At 40.6% G+C, this 19919-nt stretch overlaps 1 protein-coding gene across 1 annotated transcript in view; it reads left to right on the top strand.

The window, feature by feature from the left end:
* The window catches only part of LOC124622511, a 65847-nt gene extending 48250 nt beyond the window's left edge, over positions 1-17597 (top strand). The window contains exons 6-7 of the mRNA XM_047148231.1: positions 4449-4687; positions 17467-17597. Coding sequence (XP_047004187.1) covers positions 4449-4687; positions 17467-17566 — 339 coding nt within the window. The 3' untranslated portion in view covers positions 17567-17597. The remainder of the gene's footprint in view (positions 1-4448; positions 4688-17466) is intronic.
* The last annotated feature ends 2322 nt before the right edge of the window (positions 17598-19919 follow it).

Raw genomic sequence — 19919 nt, 5'->3', positions numbered from 1 at the left:
TGAAAGAAGGTTGTATACATGGAAGAACCCTGGAGATACTAAAAGGTTTCAGATAGATTATATAATGGTAAGACAGAGATTTAGGAATCGGGTTTTAAATTGTAAGACATTTCCAGGGGCAGATGTGGACTCTGACCACAATCTATGGGTTATGACCTGTAGATTAAAACTGAAGAAACTGCAAAAAGGTGGGAATTTAAGGAGATGGGACCTGGATAAACTGAAAGAACCAGAGGTTGTAGAGAGTTTCAGGGAGAGCATAAGGGAACAATTGACAGGAATGGGGGAAAGAAATACAGTAGAAGAAGAATGGGTAGCTCTGAGGGATGAAGTAGTGAAGGCAGCAGAGGATCAAGTAGGTAAAAAGACGAGGGCTAGTAGAAATCCTTGGGTAACAGAAGAAATATTGAATTTAATTGATGAAAGGAGAAAATATAAAAATGCAGTAAGTGAAACAGGTAAAAAGGAATACAAACGTCTCAAAAATGAGATCGACAGGAAGTGCAAAATGGCTAAGCAGGGATGGCTAGAGGACAAATGTAAGGATGTAGAGGCCTATCTCACTAGGGGTAAGATAGATACCGCCTACAGGAAAATTAAAGAGACCTTTGGAGATAAGAGAACAACTTGTATGAATATCAAGAGCTCAGATGGAAACCCAGTTCTAAGCAAAGAAGGGAAAGCAGAAAGGTGGAAGGAGTATATAGAGGGTCTATACAAGGGCGATGTACTTGAGGACAATATTATGGAAATGGAAGAGGATGTAGATGAAGATGAAATGGGAGATATGATACTGCGTGAAGAGTTTGACAGAGCACTGAAAGACCTGAGTCGAAACAAGGCCCCCGGAGTAGACAATATTCCATTGGAACTACTGACGGCCGTGGGAGAGCCAGTCCTGACAAAACTCTACCATCTGGTGAGCAAGATGTATGAAACAGGCGAAATACCCTCAGACTTCAAGAAGAATGTTATAATTCCAATCCCAAAGAAAGCAGGTGTTGACAGATGTGAAAATTACCGAACTATCAGCTTAATAAGTCACAGCTGCAAAATACTAACACGAATTCTTTACAGACGAATGGAAAAACTAGTAGAAGCCAACCTCGGGGAAGATCAGTTTGGGTTCCGTAGAAGCACTGGAACACGTGAGGCAATACTGACCTTACGACTTATCTTAGAAGGAAGATTTATGAAAGGCAAACCTACGTTTCTAGCATTTGTAGACTTAGAGAAAGCTTTTGACAATGTTGACTGGAATACTCTCTTTCAAATTCTAAAGGTGGCAGGGGTAAAATACAGGGAGCGAAAGGCTATTTACAATTTGTACAGAAACCAGATGGCAGTTATAAGAGTCGAGGGACATGAAAGGGAAGCAGTGGTTGGGAAGGGAGTAAGACAGGGTTGTAGCCTCTCCCCGATGTTGTTCAATCTGTATATTGAGCAAGCAGTAAAGGAAACAAAAGAAAAATTCGGAGTAGGTATTAAAATTCATGGAGAAGAAATAAAAACTTTGAGGTTCGCCGATGACATTGTAATTCTGTCAGAGACAGCAAAGGACTTGGAAGAGCAGTTGAATGGAATGGACAGTGTCTTGAAAGGAGGATATAAGATGAACATCAACAAAAGCAAAACAAGGATAATGGAATGTAGTCTAATTAAGTCGGGTGATGCTGAGGGAATTAGATTACGAAATGAGACACTTAAAGTAGTAAAGGAGTTTTGCTATTTGGGGAGCAAAATAACTGATGATGGTCGAAGTAGAGAGGATATAAAATGTAGGCTGGCTATGGCAAGGAAAGCGTTTCTGAAGAAGAGAAATTTGTTAACATCCAGTATTGATTTAAGTGTCAGCAAGTCATTTCTGAAAGTATTTGTATGGAGTGTAGCCATGTATGGAAGTGAAACATGGACGATAAATAGTTTGGACAAGAAGAGAATAGAAGCTTTCGAAATGTGGTGCTACAGAAGAATGCTGAAGATTATATGGGTTGAAGATTAGATGGGTAGATCACATAACTAATGAGGAAGTATTGAATAGGATTGGGGAGAAGAGAAGTTTGTGGCACAACTTGACCAGAAGAAGGGATCGGTTGGTAGGACATGTTCTGAGGCATCAAGGGATCACCAATTTAGTATTGGAGGGCAGCGTGGAGGGTAAAAATCGTAGAGAGAGACCAAGAGATGAATACACTAAGCAGATTCAGAAGGATGTAGGTTGCAGTAGGTATTGGGAGATGAAAAAGCTTGCACAGGATAGAGTAGCATGGAGAGCTGCATCAAACCAGTCTCAGGACTGAAGACCACAACAACAACAACAACTTTCTTATATTTGACACCATGAAGAGAACCCCTTCTCAGTGTGGAGGACTATAAAGTGAACATGTAATACTGAAATATTCTCCTTTACAAGTATTTACCGAAATGTATAAGACTACAGAGAGCTTTTGAAACAAGAAAATGGTCTCTAGACAATTAGTTTTGTTGTACTGTCACATTTCATGTATCTATTAATAATCAACACTTCTGTCTTGGAGAGATTTTGATATTCACAGCAGTTGTCCAGAATCTCACCATGTAGCTTCTATATGTTATCATTGTGATAAACTAGCAGGCATTGTTGACTTAATTGAAAATATTTCTCCTTACTATCAGTTGTGCTGTGAACCAGAAAGGTTTAATCGTGAGGATTGACTCAGAGTAGTGAGGTAGGTTGTAGGTAGCCTCTTTACATTGTTACTTTCTCTGCCCAAATCTTAGACCATAAGGTCACAATCCTTTTGCTGCTTAGCACAGAATAAAGTATGTCAAGAACTACTGGTATTCACCTACTTCATGCTCTATTTGTTGTTTAATCCTGCCTTATAAAACACTGGAGAAAATGTTATATGTACAGTCAAAGAGACTTATCGGGATTGATCTTATCTCCATTTTGTGGAGTGGGTGGATTATATCCATCAAATTTTTCTGTTGTGCAAATATTTGATGATGCCTTGTGCAGAAGGTCATCAGCATATTTGCAAATTTCTGCAAAATGCGTTGAAGTTTCTGAACTCTTTGAGTGCTGCTGCCATCTCTTGAGCTGCTGGGGTATTTGTGTATTCATTGTTGGTAATGTTTGGGTTGTTTGTGTTAATTTTTAAAAGTTGCCTGGGTTCCTCATAGTTCAATAAAATTATTTTCCTTGTTGCTACTTTTCAGAATTAGCGTAGGGTAACTCTATCTTTGTAGGTTTCTGTACATGTCATCCATAGGTATTGTGATGGTGTCTGGAATTTGATTTGTGGTAGTTTTTAGGGTCCTGAACATCAGTTGGTAAAAACAGAACCTTATAGGATCACTTTCTTGTCCATCTGTGTGTCTAGTGTGTATCAAAGCAGACCTTCATACTATACAGGATAAATGCTAGGAAAGAGAAAGGAAAAAAGAAATAAGTGAATGATTGCATTTCCTTGCTTTTGTTTGTTCTCATCCCTTACTATGATAAAATGTTCTTACAGAATGTTTGATATTCTTTGTTTGCCCAGAGAGTCTTAGTGTTTCTTAAAGTTGGCAAAGACTGTAACCAAGTTCCAGTGTGGTGGTCATACAGCCATTAGAAAAAGGTGGGTGTCTACAAAGAGATGTCTGTATTGGTAATACGTAATGTCTCATGGAAAACAAATGTTGCAGGGTAAAGGTTTGAAACCAAGACATTCTTTAATGACTTCATGTGCTGTTGGTGGCAACAGGCACACCAATGCCCCAATCTTCATCAATAGTTAGAAGAAACTACTTGACATCCTCTCCCAACTTGCTGCTCTTCCAAGTGTTTTCCTAAGTCTCTGCCACCCAGTGTCCCCTCGTCATTTTCCTGTTCCATGCCTCATTCTTTCGCCCTCTAAATGCCTTCCTGTGTGACCTGTATTCACTACATACCACCTTTGTCGCTACCTATGTTCTTCTGTGATGGCTGTCTCCTTTCTTCTGTCTTTCTCAAATCCTCCAGCCTTACTGCCCACCCACCTTCATACACGTTTTTCATATTCTTTGAACTAAATGTTTAGTTCAGTTTCAAAGCTATAGTAATAAACCAGGGTTTCCATTATGCCAATATCTTTCCAGGGTCAGTTTTGTAAGTGTAGCATAGCACAGGACAAATATTCCCACATTTTATTCAATTTACTCAACAATAGATCTGTTAACTTAAAAGCCCTTCTTGGTAATTTGTGGGCAATTTTATATGCTGCTGTTGGACTTTGTCAGAATGTACAGTACAATCTTTTTTTTATTTTTTGTTGCATTATATATGACATTTTCATGTGGATTTGTGGACTTTACTCTTGTGATGTGGGTTGTAAACGTTATGAAGTATTACCAAATATACAATAGTTAACTTCAGTTATCCAGTGGGAATATAATAGCTCAGGTATAATTGGACATTAATTGGACATTAATTGACATTACAGTGCCTGCCACCCCCTCCAGTACTACCAACAGACGATAATGACGATTATCGCAGTGAGTGTGAGAACTGTAAGAGTACTCCCCATGGGTCCAGTTATTACCTGGATGAGGAAGGGGAAGGTGATGCTCCACAGCAAGAGACTATGACGCTCCATCGGCGGCCAGAACATGATGAAACAGCTGAGCAAAGAGGTTATTACCGTACATCACTCACACTCCCCACAAATACCCGCAGGACAAGGTAAGAATGTGTATGTATTAATAAGTAAACAGGAAATAAGTTACAATTAGGCTGTTGAATTATGTCAATGTATGAGTGGCATTCATTAAGTAATGCAACACTTTTTGCTTTTTTTGTTTTTGTGAAAGCAGGTTGGTTTTATTCAGGATTTCAGAGCGCCATGTTATTCCCCACTCTTTTGTCTATGCCGCATGGTACCTCTCTACTGGGTGTTGTCAAAGCCAACATTTTGCCACATCGATAAGCTCCCCATCATCCATGTACTTCTTCCCACATAGTGCATCCATCAAAAGGCCAAACAGATGGAATTTGGAAGGTGCAAAATCTGGGCTTTATGGTGGATGAGTAAGAATAACCCAGTGAAGTTTTATGCGCAGACTTGTGTGAGGGCTTGCATTGTTGTGGAGAAGGAGAAGTTTGTTTGCATTTTTTGTGGCAATGCACATGTTGAAGTTGAAGTTGTTTTTTCAATTTATTGAGGATTGCACAATATACTTCAGAGTTGACAATTGAATGCTGAGGGAGGACATCAAACAGAATACCGTATTTACTCGAATCTAAGCCGCACTCGAATCTAAGCCGCACCTGAAAAATGAGACTCGAAATAAAGGGAAAAAAAATTTCGCGAATCTAAGCCGCACCTGAAATTTGAGACTCGAAATTCAAGGGGAGAGAAAAGTTTCGGGCCGAACCTCCAAATCGAAACAAAGTTGGTCCATTGTAATATGAGACACAATTTAGGTCGAATGAATGACGATACAGCTGCAGTAGTTTGGTTCGAGTCGTAAGCTTAGCAGTTAAGCTTTACCAGGTAGTCATTGCTATGCGTCAGGTGCTCCGTCTGTATTTATACGGGTACCCTTCCTTTTTCATGTGCTTCGTCTGATTTGAATCGATTGCTTATTTTGCTTTGATCTGATAAGTGCCGTTTTCTTTGTTATAAGTGTTTACGTCACTCTAAGCTGAAAATGTGTTACTGTAGTACTGTGTCATGCATTGTTTGTCGAATTCTGATAGTGTGTGCTTATGGCCTGTCGCCGCTCGTGGCGTGGCTTGCTTTTGTGCGCGCTACAGTCGCAAAAAAGAAAGAAAGAAGAGAGAGAGAGAGAGAGAGAGAGAGAGAGAGAGAGAGAGAGAGAGAGAGAGAGAGGGGGGGGGGGGGGGGGGGGGGGGGAGGATCGTCTCATTAGTGAACCAATGGCAAGAGACTGCTATTTGTTGTCACTTACACTGCTGCTTTCTTTGATAATGATCAACAAGAACCAAATAATAGACTGCGTATGATGGAACATGTTCTGAACGAGAGTTAGGCGAAAATTTTTCTCCGTTTGAAAATCTTTGCGGCCGCTTCTTTAGAACATCAAATTCTGCACAGAAATTAGAGTCATCTAGTCAGTTGCTGTGCTTCATTTCTGACTGTATCACTATTAGGCATAAGAATAATACGAATATAAACATGACACGATATGTATATTCTTCCCCGTTTGCTGTTGTCTCACTCTAGTTTCGTAATTTATTAGGCAGACAGGATTTAAATGAGATAGCAGCAAACATGAAAGAATATATGGCAAAATGTTTATATTTGTATTCTTCTTATGGTGGAGAGAATATTGCATGTGATTCATATTTCATCAGGTTCCTATTAGCAACCACCTCTTCTCACAGGTAGGAAAAAATTCAGAACGTAGAGTTGGCCATATTGACAAACATCCCAAACAGTCTTGCCAGTCGGATTTTCATAGTACATTGAAATTCTGCTACATTCGAAGATGAACAGTACGGAATTTGTATTTACTTCGTTGGATAATGTATGAAAATGCAGTAGTCGAAACTCAGGGCAGAGAAAAAAAGCTCGTCTTCCACGTCTTTTTTTTTTTTTTTTTTTTTTTTTTTTTACTGACGCTGATGTTTTGGCGCCAGTATTTATCTTTGTGCCTACAAAGCATGCCTGTGTAGCGCTACATATATTCGACGGCAGAAGTTAGTTGTGGCGGCACCTACCAACATTTTTCAGAACTTCGGCTTGCTTTGCACTGGATTCTAAGCCACAGGCGTTTTTTTGGATTACAAAAACCGGAAAAAAGTGCGGCTTGGATTCAAGTAAATACGGTAAGCTTATTCTGTAAAGAGCCCAAATATTGTAAGATGTTTGCATTATTTATTGAATTTTGTGTTCTTTGTTGAGAGGAAAAGAAATGGAACTGCTGTATTTCCATATTGTTGTTGTTGTGGTCTTCGGTCCTGAGACTGGTTTGATGCAGCTCTCCATGATACTCCATCCTGTGCAAGCTTCCTACATCTCCCAGTACCTACTGCAACCTACATCCTTCTGAATCTGCTTAGTGTATTGATCTCTTGGTCTCCCACCACACTGCCCTCCAATACTAAATTGGTAATCCCTTGATGCCTCAGAATATGTCCTACCAACCGATCCCTTCTTCTAGTCAAGTTGTGCCACAAACTCCTCTTTTCCCCAATTCTATTCAGTACCTCCTCATTAGTTATGTGATCTACCCATCTAGTCTTCAGTATTCTTCTGTAGCACCACATTTTGAAAGCTTCTATTCTCTTCTTGTCCAAAATATTTATCGTCCATGTTTCACATCCATACATGGCTACACTCCATACAAATACTTTCAGAAACGACTTCCTGACGCTTAAATCTATACTCGACGTTAACAAATTTCTCTTCTTCAGAAATGCTTTCCTTGCCATTGCCAGTTTACATTTCATATCCTCTCTACTTCAACCATCATCAGTTTTTTTGCTCCCCAAATAGCAAAGCTCCTTTACTACTTTAAGTGTCTCAATTCCTAATCTAATTCCTGCAGCATCACCTGATTTAACTCGACTACAGTCCATTATTCTCGTTTTGCTTTTGTTGATGTTCATCTTATATCCTCCTTTCAAGACTCTGTCCTTTCCATTCAACTGCTCTTCCAAGCCCTTTGCTGTCTCTGACAGAATTACAATGTCATTGGCAAACCTCAGAGTTTTTACTTCTTCTCCATGGATTTTAATACCTACTTCGAATTTTTCTTTTGTTTCCTTTACTACTTTCCCAATATACAGATTGAATAACGTCGGGGAGAGGCTAAAACCCTGTCTCACTCCCTTCCCAACCACTGCTTCTCATTGATGCCCCTAGACTCTTATAACTGCCATCTTGTTCTGTACAAATTGTAAATAGCCTTTTGCTCCCTGTATTTTAACCCTGCCACCTTCAGAATTTGAAAGAGAGTATTCCAGTCAACATTGTCAATAGCTTTCTCTAAGTCTACAAATGCATGAAATGTAGGTTTGGCTTTCCTTAATCTATTTTCTAAGATAAGTCGTAGGGTCAGTATTGCCTCACGTGTTTCATTATTTCTATGGAATCCAAACTGATCTTCCCTGAGGCTGGCTTCTACGAGTTTTTCCATTCATCTGTAAAGAATTTGCGTTAGTATTTTGCAGCCATGACTTATTAAGCTGATAGTTCGGTAAATTTCACATCTGTCAACACCTGCTTTCTTTGGGATTGGAATTACTATATTCTTCTTGAAGTCTGAGGGTATTTTGCCTGCCTCATACATCTTGCTCACCACATGGTAGAGTTTTGTCGAGACTGGCTCTCCCGAAGCTGCCAGTAGTTCTAATGGAATGTTGTCTACTTCCGGGGCCTTGTTTCGACTTAGGTCTTTCAGTGCTCTGTCAAACTCTTCACGCAGTATCACATATCTCCCATTTCATCTTCATCTACATCCTCTTCCGTTTCCATAATATTGTCCTCAAGTACAACGCCCTTGTATAGACACTGTATATACTCCTTCCACCTTTCTGCTTTTCCATCTTTGCGTGGAACTGGGTTTCCATCTGGGCTTTCGACACTCATGCAAGTGGTTCTCTTTTCTCCAAAGGTCTCTTTAATTTTCGTTTAGGCAGTATCTATCTTACCCCTAGTGATATATGCCTCTACATCCTTACATTTGTCCTCTAGCCACCCCTGCTTAGCCATTTTGCACTTCCTGTCGATCTCATTTTTGAGACGTTTGTATTCCTTTTTGCCTGTTTCGTTTACTGCATTTTTATATTTTCTCCTTTCATCAATTAAATTCAATATTTCTTCAGTTACGCAAGGATTTCTTCTAGCCCTCGTCTTTTTACCTACTTGATCCTCTGCTGCCTTCACTATTTCGTCCCTCAAAACTACCCATTCTTCTTCTACTGTATTTCTTTCCCCCATTCCTGTCAATTGTTCCCTTATGCTCTCCCTGAAACTCTGTACAACCTCTGGTTTAGTCAGTTTATCTAGGTCCCATCTACTTAAATTCCCACCTTTTTGCCGTTGCGTTGCATTTCCATAGCAAGAATTTATTAAGCATAGAGTTTGATCAAAAAACACACAGTTTGTGTGATTTTCTAATGGAGAATTGCTTAAGTTTTAGCTTATTTCCATCTAATTTCTGAGGATTCTGTTTGTCATTTTGTGCCTGTGCAGTAGTTGGCAACACTGATGTGTGTAAAATATGTATAACAAGTTATCATTTATTTCTGGTAGTCATCACAATATGAGACACTTTCAAATACAAAACATACAAACTTAGATATCGGTACAGCTTTTTGATGGTGAATATGAGAATGAGTGAGTTACAAGTATACTGATATTCATGAAGTATGTTTCAGTTATCTATTGGGAGTGTGGAATTTTTGAAAACTGGGCATCTAGTTGCATAGAAATCAAGGGAGGTTCAGTTCCAGACTAATAGGAAATAAATCATTTAAAACTTAAATTGATATTTAAACATCAGGTGTACAATGTTGTTATTAAGGTAAGAAGTGTCTAATTAAAATTTGTTTTACTGAAGAAATAGGAAGTTTTAGACTGTGTGACTACTTTTCATTTTTCTTGAAGTAAATATTGTAAGACTTCGTGGAAGTTAGTTCATTCTTAGTCTTGAAATGATGTACCTGTGTCTGAGTTGTTATTTACCTATCATTGTGAAAGTCTTGGAAAAGATTTTTATTGTCTGTCTCCCCTTGCTGGTGTCTGTTGTCTCCTCTTTTATGTCACAGATGTTTCTAGATGTTTGAATGAATGTCATGTTTTCCTATTTCATTCATCGTCTTGCAGATACATGTAAGCAAAACCTCCTTCCAAGGACTGTTGCAATTGCGGTATCTAGTGCTACAGATTACATAATAAATGTAGAGGGGGATATTCACAGTGAAGTAGTGCAATAGCATTCCGTGTAACAATCAGGGTTCTCTCACTTCTTTCCTAGTAGAGGTTCCCCCTCCTCCCACCCCCCACCCCACTTCACCCCCTCCTGCTGTATATCTTTCTTTATGTTTCCCAAAAGCAACAAACAGCATCACCATCGTCATTGCCTATGTTTCTCTTAATTGATTAAGAATCTACTTCATGTCAGGCACAGGTAACAATATTTCAGTGTTTAATGCTGTGTCTTTCTCCTTCATGTGAACTGAACATTATGTCTCTCTTGAGGAAAGAGAGCTGTTGCTGTCCTCCACATGTGCCACACTTCTCTCGGTTAGTTAGTAAGCATTGTGACACCACACCCTTTTACGACAGGTATTTTCTCTCATTTGTGAATACGTGAGACTCTCATGGATACCAAATATTGGTCAGTTTTGTGAAGTAATTGAATTGGCAAAAAGTGAAACCATAAATGGGGATGTGTCTGTGATGTGCAACTACTAAATAGGAGCAACAAGCTACATGTTTCTAGAATTTTTATAAAATTCTTGTTCAAAACTTTTGTCTGTAAAAGAAATTAATTATTTGTGTATTCCTAGGAAACAGTTCACAATATGTTTCTCATGTATATACTATATGAAGCAAAAGCTGCACACATAGTACTCTTTATAACATCAATGAGTGTAAATACACTACAGTTTTTTTCTTAATAAGGGTACCCACAATGAGTTTTCTCTTTATGTTGATCAATATGCATTTTGAAGACTGGAACATTCTGCCCTGTCCGATCCTGTTTAATATTGCTATTTGTGTACTACGTTAGTGTCCAAAAATGCAACATAATGAGGAAAACAAGACAATATTAAGTCGCATGAAAATTGTGGCAACTGCTGTCATTGTAACCATGTGATATATAACAGCTTTGACACAGCCATGTGTTCTTAACAAACTTTATATCTTCAAATGATGTACAAGAACGTGAAGAAGCACACTGCATATCATTTTCCATTTTGCCTGCAACTGAAGCAGCATACTGCGTGTAATTTGTCATCTTGTATGCATTAGATAGATGGTTTTAAACTTTATGTTGAGGAGTGCTGTTACTGGGAATGTCAAGAGAATGTAGTTTGGACTCCAAAACAGAGTGTGGATAACTGGAGAACTTAAAGTTTGTGGTACACAGAAGTTACCTAGTTGCAGCACATGCAGCACCTCCCACAAAGTGACCACTATTGGCTGTGGCAGAGGCATAGAATTTGAGGAGACATCAGACTTTTGCCAATAAAATAGGTTGACCAATGGTTGATGACCCATTATCTGTCATAAATATATGATATAATCTATGGAGAAGTGCCAAGTAACTGACATATATGTCAGCAGGAGCTTCAAGGTAATGTATTCCGTAGCAAACTGTCTACTGGCAGCTGCATACAACTGTTTACTTTATCAAACAGTGTGCCTCTTTTACTCTTACTGGCACAATGAATGACCCACATAATACTGCAACAGCATTTACAGTCTTCTTTTGTGATGCCCACTGCTCTGGAGAGAACAGGGTGCTCACCACAAGATTCAGGAAAGATCCTGTAGCATATTGTTGGCATAATTAATTGGAAAAGTCCACTGCATTTTCCATTTTATTCATGACCTCTTGTGTATAGGTAAGTCACTTCATGTAAAATCTCATTACTGTTTACAGGCATGACCCACAATAATTTTTTGTTGTTTTTGTCTTGTTTGTAAGATGTCGTTGCTTACATGTATACATGTTTGTAATGTGAGGGAGCATCAAGATATACATTTATTGCATTAAGTGTAATTATAATGTAATTTTTAACATTAATTTATGCTTAATAATATTATGAAAAGGGTAGATTGCTAATCACTAAACAGGAGGCGTTCAGTTGCAGACAAGCACTGTGAAAGGACTCCTAAATATGTAAGCTTTCAAACAAAAGTCCTTCATCCGAAATAGTGTGCTTGTGCCGCCCCCCCCCATACGCACACACGTACACATGGCTGCTGTCTGTGGCTGCTGGGGCCCTTCTGCAGACCATGTCTGCATCTTACATTTGCAGCAATCTGGGATGGATAGTGGAGATAAGGTGGCATGGGGTGTAGTGGGGGATAGGGGAGGCGGTATTGATAGCAGGGTAGCTCAGCCTCCCAATTCTGCACGTAGCAGCCCACCCTGTCCTCACCATGCCCCTGCAAGCTCCCACAAGCAGCACAACATCGCCCCACTCCATGCTCCATGCCTCCTTTCTTCCACCAACCATCCCAGATTGATGCACATCAGATGCCAGCATGATCTGCAGTTGTGTCCCAGCAGCCAGAGATAGTAGGTGTAGGTGTGTGTGTGTGTGTGTGTGTGTGTGTGTGTGTGTGAGAGAGACATTTTCTCTCACCTCTGTGTGGTGAGTAGTAATGTGTCCTTTTTGTAATATTGTTGTTGCTGTTTCATCCTGGATTTTCCATTCTATTTTATATATTTTTTAAATTAAAAAACATATCAAACTTAAAAAGTAGTAAAAATATATCTAAAAACAAAGATGATGTGACTTACCGAACGAAAGCGCTGGCAGGTCGATAGACACACAAACAAACACAAACATACACACAAAATTCAAGCTTTCGCAACAAACTGTTGCCTCATCAGGAAAGAGGGAAGGAGAGGGAAAGACGAAAGGATGTGGGTTTTAAGGGAGAGGGTAAGGAGTCATTCCAATCCCGGGAGCGGAAAGACTTACCTTAGGGGGAAAAAAGGATGGGTATGCACTCGCACACACACACACACACACACACACACACACACACACATCCATCCATACATATGCAGACACAAGCAGACATATTTAGAGACAAAGAGTTTGGGCAGGGATCTCTGCCCAAACACGCACACATATCCATCCACACATATACAGACACAAGCAGACACGTTTAAAGACAAAGAGTTTGGGCAGGGATCTCTGCCCAAACTCTTTGTCTTTAAATATGTCTGCTTGTGTCTGTATATGTGTGGATGGATATGTGTGTGTGTGTGTGTGCGCGAGTGCATACCCGTCCTTTTTTCCCCCTAAGGTAAGTCTTTCCGCTCCCGGGATTGGAATGACTCCTTACCCTCTCCCTTAAAGCCCACATCCTTTCGTCTTTCCCTTCAGCCCCACTCCCAGATTCAACCAAACAGCCCTCGTCAAAGATTTACTGTCCTACACTCGTACTCTCTGCTGGAAGTATCACTTTGCCACGAAGAAAAATGATCCTAATCCTACTCCTAATGATCCGACTCCTCAAGACACCATCCAAATTGAACCCTACCTGGAACAGTTCCGTCCTCCGTCACAGCGGGACCCACCTCCTCTTCCTCAAAATCACCCTCTCCAAACCTTCCAGGAATTTCTGACTTCCAGCCTTGCATCTCAATCCTTCTTAAAAAACCTTAATCCTACACCCAACATCACCACTGCTGAAGCCCAGGATATCCGTGATCTGAAGGCTGACCGATCCATCGTCATTCTTCCGGCGGACAAGGGTTCCACGACCGTGGTACTTGATGGTCGGGAGTATGTGGCTGAGGGCCTGCGTCAGCTTTCAGACAACACCACATACAAAGTTTGCCAAGGTAACCCCATTCCCGATGTCCAGGCGGAGCTTCAAGGAATCCTCAGAACCTTAGGCCCCCTGCAAAACCTTTCACCTGACTCCATCAACCTCCTGACCCCACCGACACCCCGCACCCCTACCTTCTACCTTCTTCCTAAAATCCACAAACCCAATCATCCCGGCCGCCCCATTGTAGCTGGTTACCAAGCCCCCACAGAACGTATCTCTGCCTACGTAGATCAACACCTTCAACCCATTACATGCAGTCTCCCATCCTTCATCAAAGACACCAACCACTTCCTTGAACGCCTGGAATCCTTACCCAATCTGTTACCCCCGGAAACCATCCTTGTAACCATTGATGCCACGTCCTTATACACAAATATTCTGCACGTCCAGGGCCTCGCTGCAATGGAGCATTTCCTTTCACGCCGATCACCTGCCACCCTACCTAAAACCTCTTTCCTCATTACCTTAGCCAGCTTCATCCTGACCCACAACTTCTTCACTTTTGAAGGCCAGACATACCAACAATTAAAGGGAACAGCCATGGGTACCAGGATGGCCCCCTCGTACGCCAACCTATTCATGGGTCGCTTAGAGGAAGCCTTCTTGGTTACCCAAGTCTGCCAACCCAAAGTTTGGTACAGATTTATTGATGACATCTTCATGATCTGGACTCACAGTGAAGAAGAACTCCAGAATTTCCTCTCCAACCTCAACTCCTTTGGTTCCATCAGATTCACCTGGTCCTACTCCAAATCCCGTGCCACTTTCCTTGACGTTGACCTCCACCTGTCCAATGGCCAACTTCACACGTCCGTCCACATCAAACCCACCAGCAAGCAACAGTACCTCCATTATGACAGCTGCCACCCATTCCACATCAAACGGTCCCTTCCCTACAGCCTAGGTCTTCGTGGCAAACGAATCTGCTCCAGTCCGGAATCCCTGAATCATTACACCAACAACCTGAAAACAGCTTTCGCATCCCGCAACTACCCTCCTGACCTGGTACAGAAGCAAATAACCAGAGCCACTTCCTCGTCCCCTCAAACCCAGAATCCCCCACAGAAGAACCACAAAAGTGCACCACTTGTGACAGGATACTTTCCGGGACTGGACCAGACTCTGAATGTGGCTCTCCAGCAGGGATACGACTTCCTCAAATCCTGCCCTGAAATGAGATCCATCCTTCATGAAATCCTCCCCACTCCGCCAAGAGTGTCTTTCCGCCGTCCACCTAACCTTCGTAACCTGTTAGTTCATCCCTATGAAATCCCCAAACCACCTTCCCTACCCTCTGGCTCCTATCCTTGTAACCGCCCCCGATGCAAAACCTGTCCCATGCACCCTCCCACCACCACCTACTCCAGTCCTGTAACCCGGAAGGTGTACACGATCAAAGGCAGAGCCACGTGTGAAAGCACCCACGTGATTTACCAACTGACCTGCCTACACTGTGATGCATTCTATGTGGGAATGACCAGCAACAAACTGTCCATTCGCATGAATGGACACAGGCAGACAGTGTTTGTTGGTAATAAGGATCACCCTGTGGCTAAACATGCCTTGGTGCACAGCCAGCACATCTTGGCACAGTGTTACACCGTCCGGGTTATCTGGATACTTCCCACCAACACCAACCTATCCGAACTCCGGAGATGGGAACTTGCCCTTCAGTATATCCTCTCTTCTCGTCATCCGCCAGGCCTCAATCTCTGCTAATTTCAAGTTGCCGCCACTCATACCTCACCTGTCTTTCAACAACTTCTTTGCCTCTACACTTCTGCCTCGACTGACATCTCTGCCCAAACTCTTTGTCTTTAAATATGTCTGCTTGTGTCTGTATGTGTGGATGGATATGTGCGTGTGTGCGAGTGTATACCTGTCCTTTTTTCCCCCTAAGGTAAGTCTTTCGCTCCCGGGATTGGAATGACTCCTTACCCTCTCCCTTAAAACCCACTTCCTTTCGTCTTCCCCTCTCCTTCCCTCTTTCCTGATGAGGCAACAGTTTGTTGCGAAAGCTTGAATTTTGTGTGTATGTTTGTGTTTGTTTGTGTGTCTATCGACCTGCCAGCGCTTTCGTTCGGTAAGTCACCTCATCTTTGTTTTTATATATAATTTTTCCCACGTGGAATATTTCCTTCTATTATAATGACATCTTTGTTTTTAGATATATTTTTCCCACGTGGAATGTTTCCCTCTATTATATTAAAAAGTAGTAAATTTGCAGTTAGCTGATTTGCGGAAAAACAGCAACATAGCCATTCATACTTGTCCCATTGACTACATTATTTATATACTTCAGCAAAAAGAACTAACTCCCAGCTCCTGTTTGAAATAGAAGATACAAAAAAGTAGTCATCTGTAGATAAGGTAGTACCCATCTGTAACTTGTGCTCAAGAAAAACAAGCAAATTAAACACATCAAAAAAAGTTTTGCATTACCTCGGTTCTGAGAGTTCTGGAACCTGCACAGAAAATTGGAATAGAGATCAACATAAACATCATTTTCGCCCTTTTAATTGCTCATGAAAACCACACATTGCATGTTGTACCACCATACCTTCAGAGGTAGTGGTCCATATTGCTGTACACACTGGTACCTCTAATACCCAGTAGCATGTCCTCTTGCATTGATGCATTCCTGTATTCGTTGTGGCATACTATCCACAATGATTTGGGGTAGATCCCTCAGAGGGGTTGGTGGGTCACATCGTCCATAAACAGCCCTTTTCAATCAATCACAGGCATGTTCTATAGGGTTCATGTCTGGAGAACATGCTGGCCACTCTAGCCAAGCGATGTCATTATCCTAAAGGAAGTCATTCACAAGATGTGGACGATGGAGGCGTGAATTGTCGTCCATGAAGATGAATGCCTCAGCAATATGCTGCCGATATGGCTGCACTATTGGTCGGAGAATGGCATTTACGTATTGTACAGCCATTATGGCGCCTTCCATGACCCCCGTTGGCGTACGTCGGTTCCACATAATGCCACCCCTAAAGACCAGGGAACCACCACCTTGCTGCACTCACTGGACAGTGTGTCTAAGACATTCAGCCTGACCGGTTGCCTCCAAACACGTCTCCGATCATTGTCTGGTTGAAGGCTTATGCGACACTCGACTGTGAAGACAACGTGATGCCAATTCTGAGTGGTCTATTCGGCATGTTGTTGGGCCCATCTGTACTGTGCTGCATGTTGTCATGGTCCAAAGACGGACCTCACCCTGGATGTCGGGAGTGAAGTTGCGCATCATGCAGCCTATTTATGGCGCACAGTTTGAGCCGTAACACAATGTGCTGTGGCTGCACGAAAAGCATTATTCAACATGGTGGCGTTGCTGTCAGGGTTCCTCCAAGCCATAATTCGTAGGTAGTGGTCATCCACTGCAGTAGTAGCCCTTGGGAAGCCTGAGCAAGACATGTCATCGACAGTTCCTGTCTCTCTGTATCTCCTCCGTGTCCGAACAAAATCGATTTCGTTCACTCTGAGGTGCCTGTACACTTCCCTTGTTGAGAGCCCTTGCTGGCACAAAGTAACAATGTGAACACGATCGAACTGTGGTATTGAGTGTCTAGGCATGGTTGAACTACAGACAACATGAGCCGTGTACCTCCTTCATGGTGGAATGACTGGAATGGATCAGCTGTCAGACCCCCTCTGTCTAATAGGTGCTGCTCATGCGTGGTTGCTTACATCTTTGGGTGGGTTTAGTGACATCCCTGGACAGTCAAAGCGACTGTGTCTGTGATACAATATCCACAGTAAACGTCTATCTTCAGGAGTTCTGGGAACTGGGGTGATGAAAAACTTTTTTTTGTTTTGTTAGTGTATTAACTCGTAGTCGTAGTTACAACAGTGGTCAGAAAAATGTTTGAAACAAGAGAGAATGTTGTATTCATAATTCAGAGGTAATGACCATGAGATAAATGTGTGTGCTAGTAATATTGAACTTCTTTCACAGAACTGGATCCAGTGGTGCACCTCTCCATGGCACAAGGGAGAATTGGTTCAGCAGCATGCCAGCTTCATCTACATCATCTACTTCATCAGAGGAAGAATGAAGTTTTCCTCTGTCTATATGTGATTTTTTTCCTTTCTTTAAAGAAATTTAGTTATTGCTCAGAGCAGACAGCTGTTTTAATGCATTTTAGACAGGTATTTTCTGATACTGAACATTGCTCAAAAGAAGAGTTTTTTACTATTCTTTTATCTACTTGAATGATTTGGGTCTTCCAGATTGACAGAAACAATTGTGAACATTGTGAAGTGTATTTAAAGACAGTTAAAAGAACTGTTAATTGGAAACGGATAATAGTGATAGACATGCTCAATACCCAATAATGACGAATTTGGCAGAAACTTCACTTAACTCAGAGTTTTAAATTTGAATGTGACCCTCTAAAGAAGAAATGAAATGATTTTTAAGGTATGGGCACAGTTCATCAACAGAATTTTCTTCAAATTTGAGGCTCACCTTGCTCAGTGTTTTACTGTGGTCCATTCGTAATTTGCCATCAAATGCCAGTTGTTGATGTATTACAGACTAAATTGTTGCTTTATCTGACCTGCAAATAAAAACTTCGATTTCAGGAACTACTTTGTAATTGGAACCTGATGATGAGGTTCCTAAAATAAAGCATTGATGGTTCTTCAACAGCTTGTCACTCAACATTGGTGCCAGGATACTGGTATCATTGGTTGTTTGTTACATTGCAGTGATGGCAGTAGCGATCATTGCTGTTAATCATCCAGAAAATTATTGTACGTCTTTGTAGCATGGACATTTTGGTAACAGTTGCTCTCATTTATGTATGATGCAACGCTGTCTGCAACTTTTAATGCATTTTTAACATTTCATTAAAAAACAGGAAAACTTCTACATCCAGGATAATTTAAAAAGTGACAGTTTGTCTAGTGTTGTCAGAATAGATGTTTTTATTAATATGTAAAGCAGGTCACCAGTCTTCATGCATTTTTAAAAAATAAATGCAGAAGTTCCAATAGTAATCATGGAGTGAATGGGTTTATTTATATGAAAAGGATAAATCCCCCCCCCCCCCCCCCCCCAAAGTATTATCTACTGAATAAGAATGCTGGTCTGCATTCATTTGGAACTTTGTACTCTGACAACACCTGTGACAGTGTTACTGCCTATTGTAAGAGCTGACAGTTTCTACCTTATAGCTCATCAAAACAGTCTGTTTGTTCATTAGCCTATGTAAAAAAGCCATAAAATTGTTCTGTCACTTTGGAGGACCCTTTAAATTTACACATGATTCTTTGTGCCCTCACATATACCAACCTTATTTTATTGCTTTTTGATACTTTTATTTTTTAAATTAAAAATTAGTTACTATTATTTCTTTATCGAGAGTCTTTATGTGTATGTATTGGAATAGACTTATTGCTGCATTTTATTGTTATACGTCCATACCCTTTTTTTACATTTCAAAATTGTTTTGAGAATCTTTACTTGTATGACTCAAACATATGGTTGTGTCAGCACAGCATTATTTGTGGTGCTATCTTTTCTTTGTTACTATGTGAAAACTTAACTGTGAAGATTTTACAGTGCATTTAATGAATGAATGTGTGTGATATGTATTCTGTACAAACATTTGAAGAGTTTAACTAATATATCTCTGTATAGGGAGAGCACATTTGTGCTACACTGTTACACAGTTTTTGGTGTTTTATCTCTTGCAGACAGTAATGATTGTATGTGAAATAATTTAATATCATGTATGATATATGTGTGACACATTTGTGTCATTTGCTGTACCCCCTCAGTTCATTGTATCTTGATTCCTTTCACATTCCAGGAATTTTTTGCCCATCTCACTGGTATTTTAAATATAGAACAGCTGCTTTTATATGAACTTTATATTTTTAATTTATAACTGCATGTTGTTGAAAATTCAGAAGAAAGATAATTTCTGTTATTAACTCTTCAGTATTACTTCTATTGCTCTGGTACAATGTCGAGCTAATGTTTCATTCCCCTTAGAACAGAAGAAAGATGTGAAGACTTCAATGTTCAATTTTATATTGATATATTTGTGAATTACTTTTTGTGAAAGCTTGTCGTTAATGTGTAAGTTATAGTGATTTACACATAGTTGCTGGAAAGCCTCTGTCTGGAGGTGTCATTTTCGTACATCACAGCATTCTCAGTTTCTGTGATTTGCTAGCAGTTATCTTGTGTGACTGATTTCTGATATTTCAAATGTGGGAGTGGTGTCAGTCTTCAAGAGCTAATCTTATCACGCACATTGTGGCAAACTGAAATAGTCTATGATCCTTCCTTTATAAATTCACAGATTTTGAAGAGAGAAAAGGATCCATTCCTGGGTTAAAACTTCCAGCCTCAGTTACTGTTAAATCTCAACAATACGAAATTTATTCTGGTAGATG

This window comes from Schistocerca americana, chromosome 7 (genome assembly GCF_021461395.2).
Source record: "Schistocerca americana isolate TAMUIC-IGC-003095 chromosome 7, iqSchAmer2.1, whole genome shotgun sequence".
NCBI lineage: Eukaryota > Metazoa > Arthropoda > Insecta > Orthoptera > Acrididae > Schistocerca > Schistocerca americana.
Note: the sequence above shows the minus strand (reverse complement) of the source record. Positions and strands in the feature narration are given on the sequence as shown.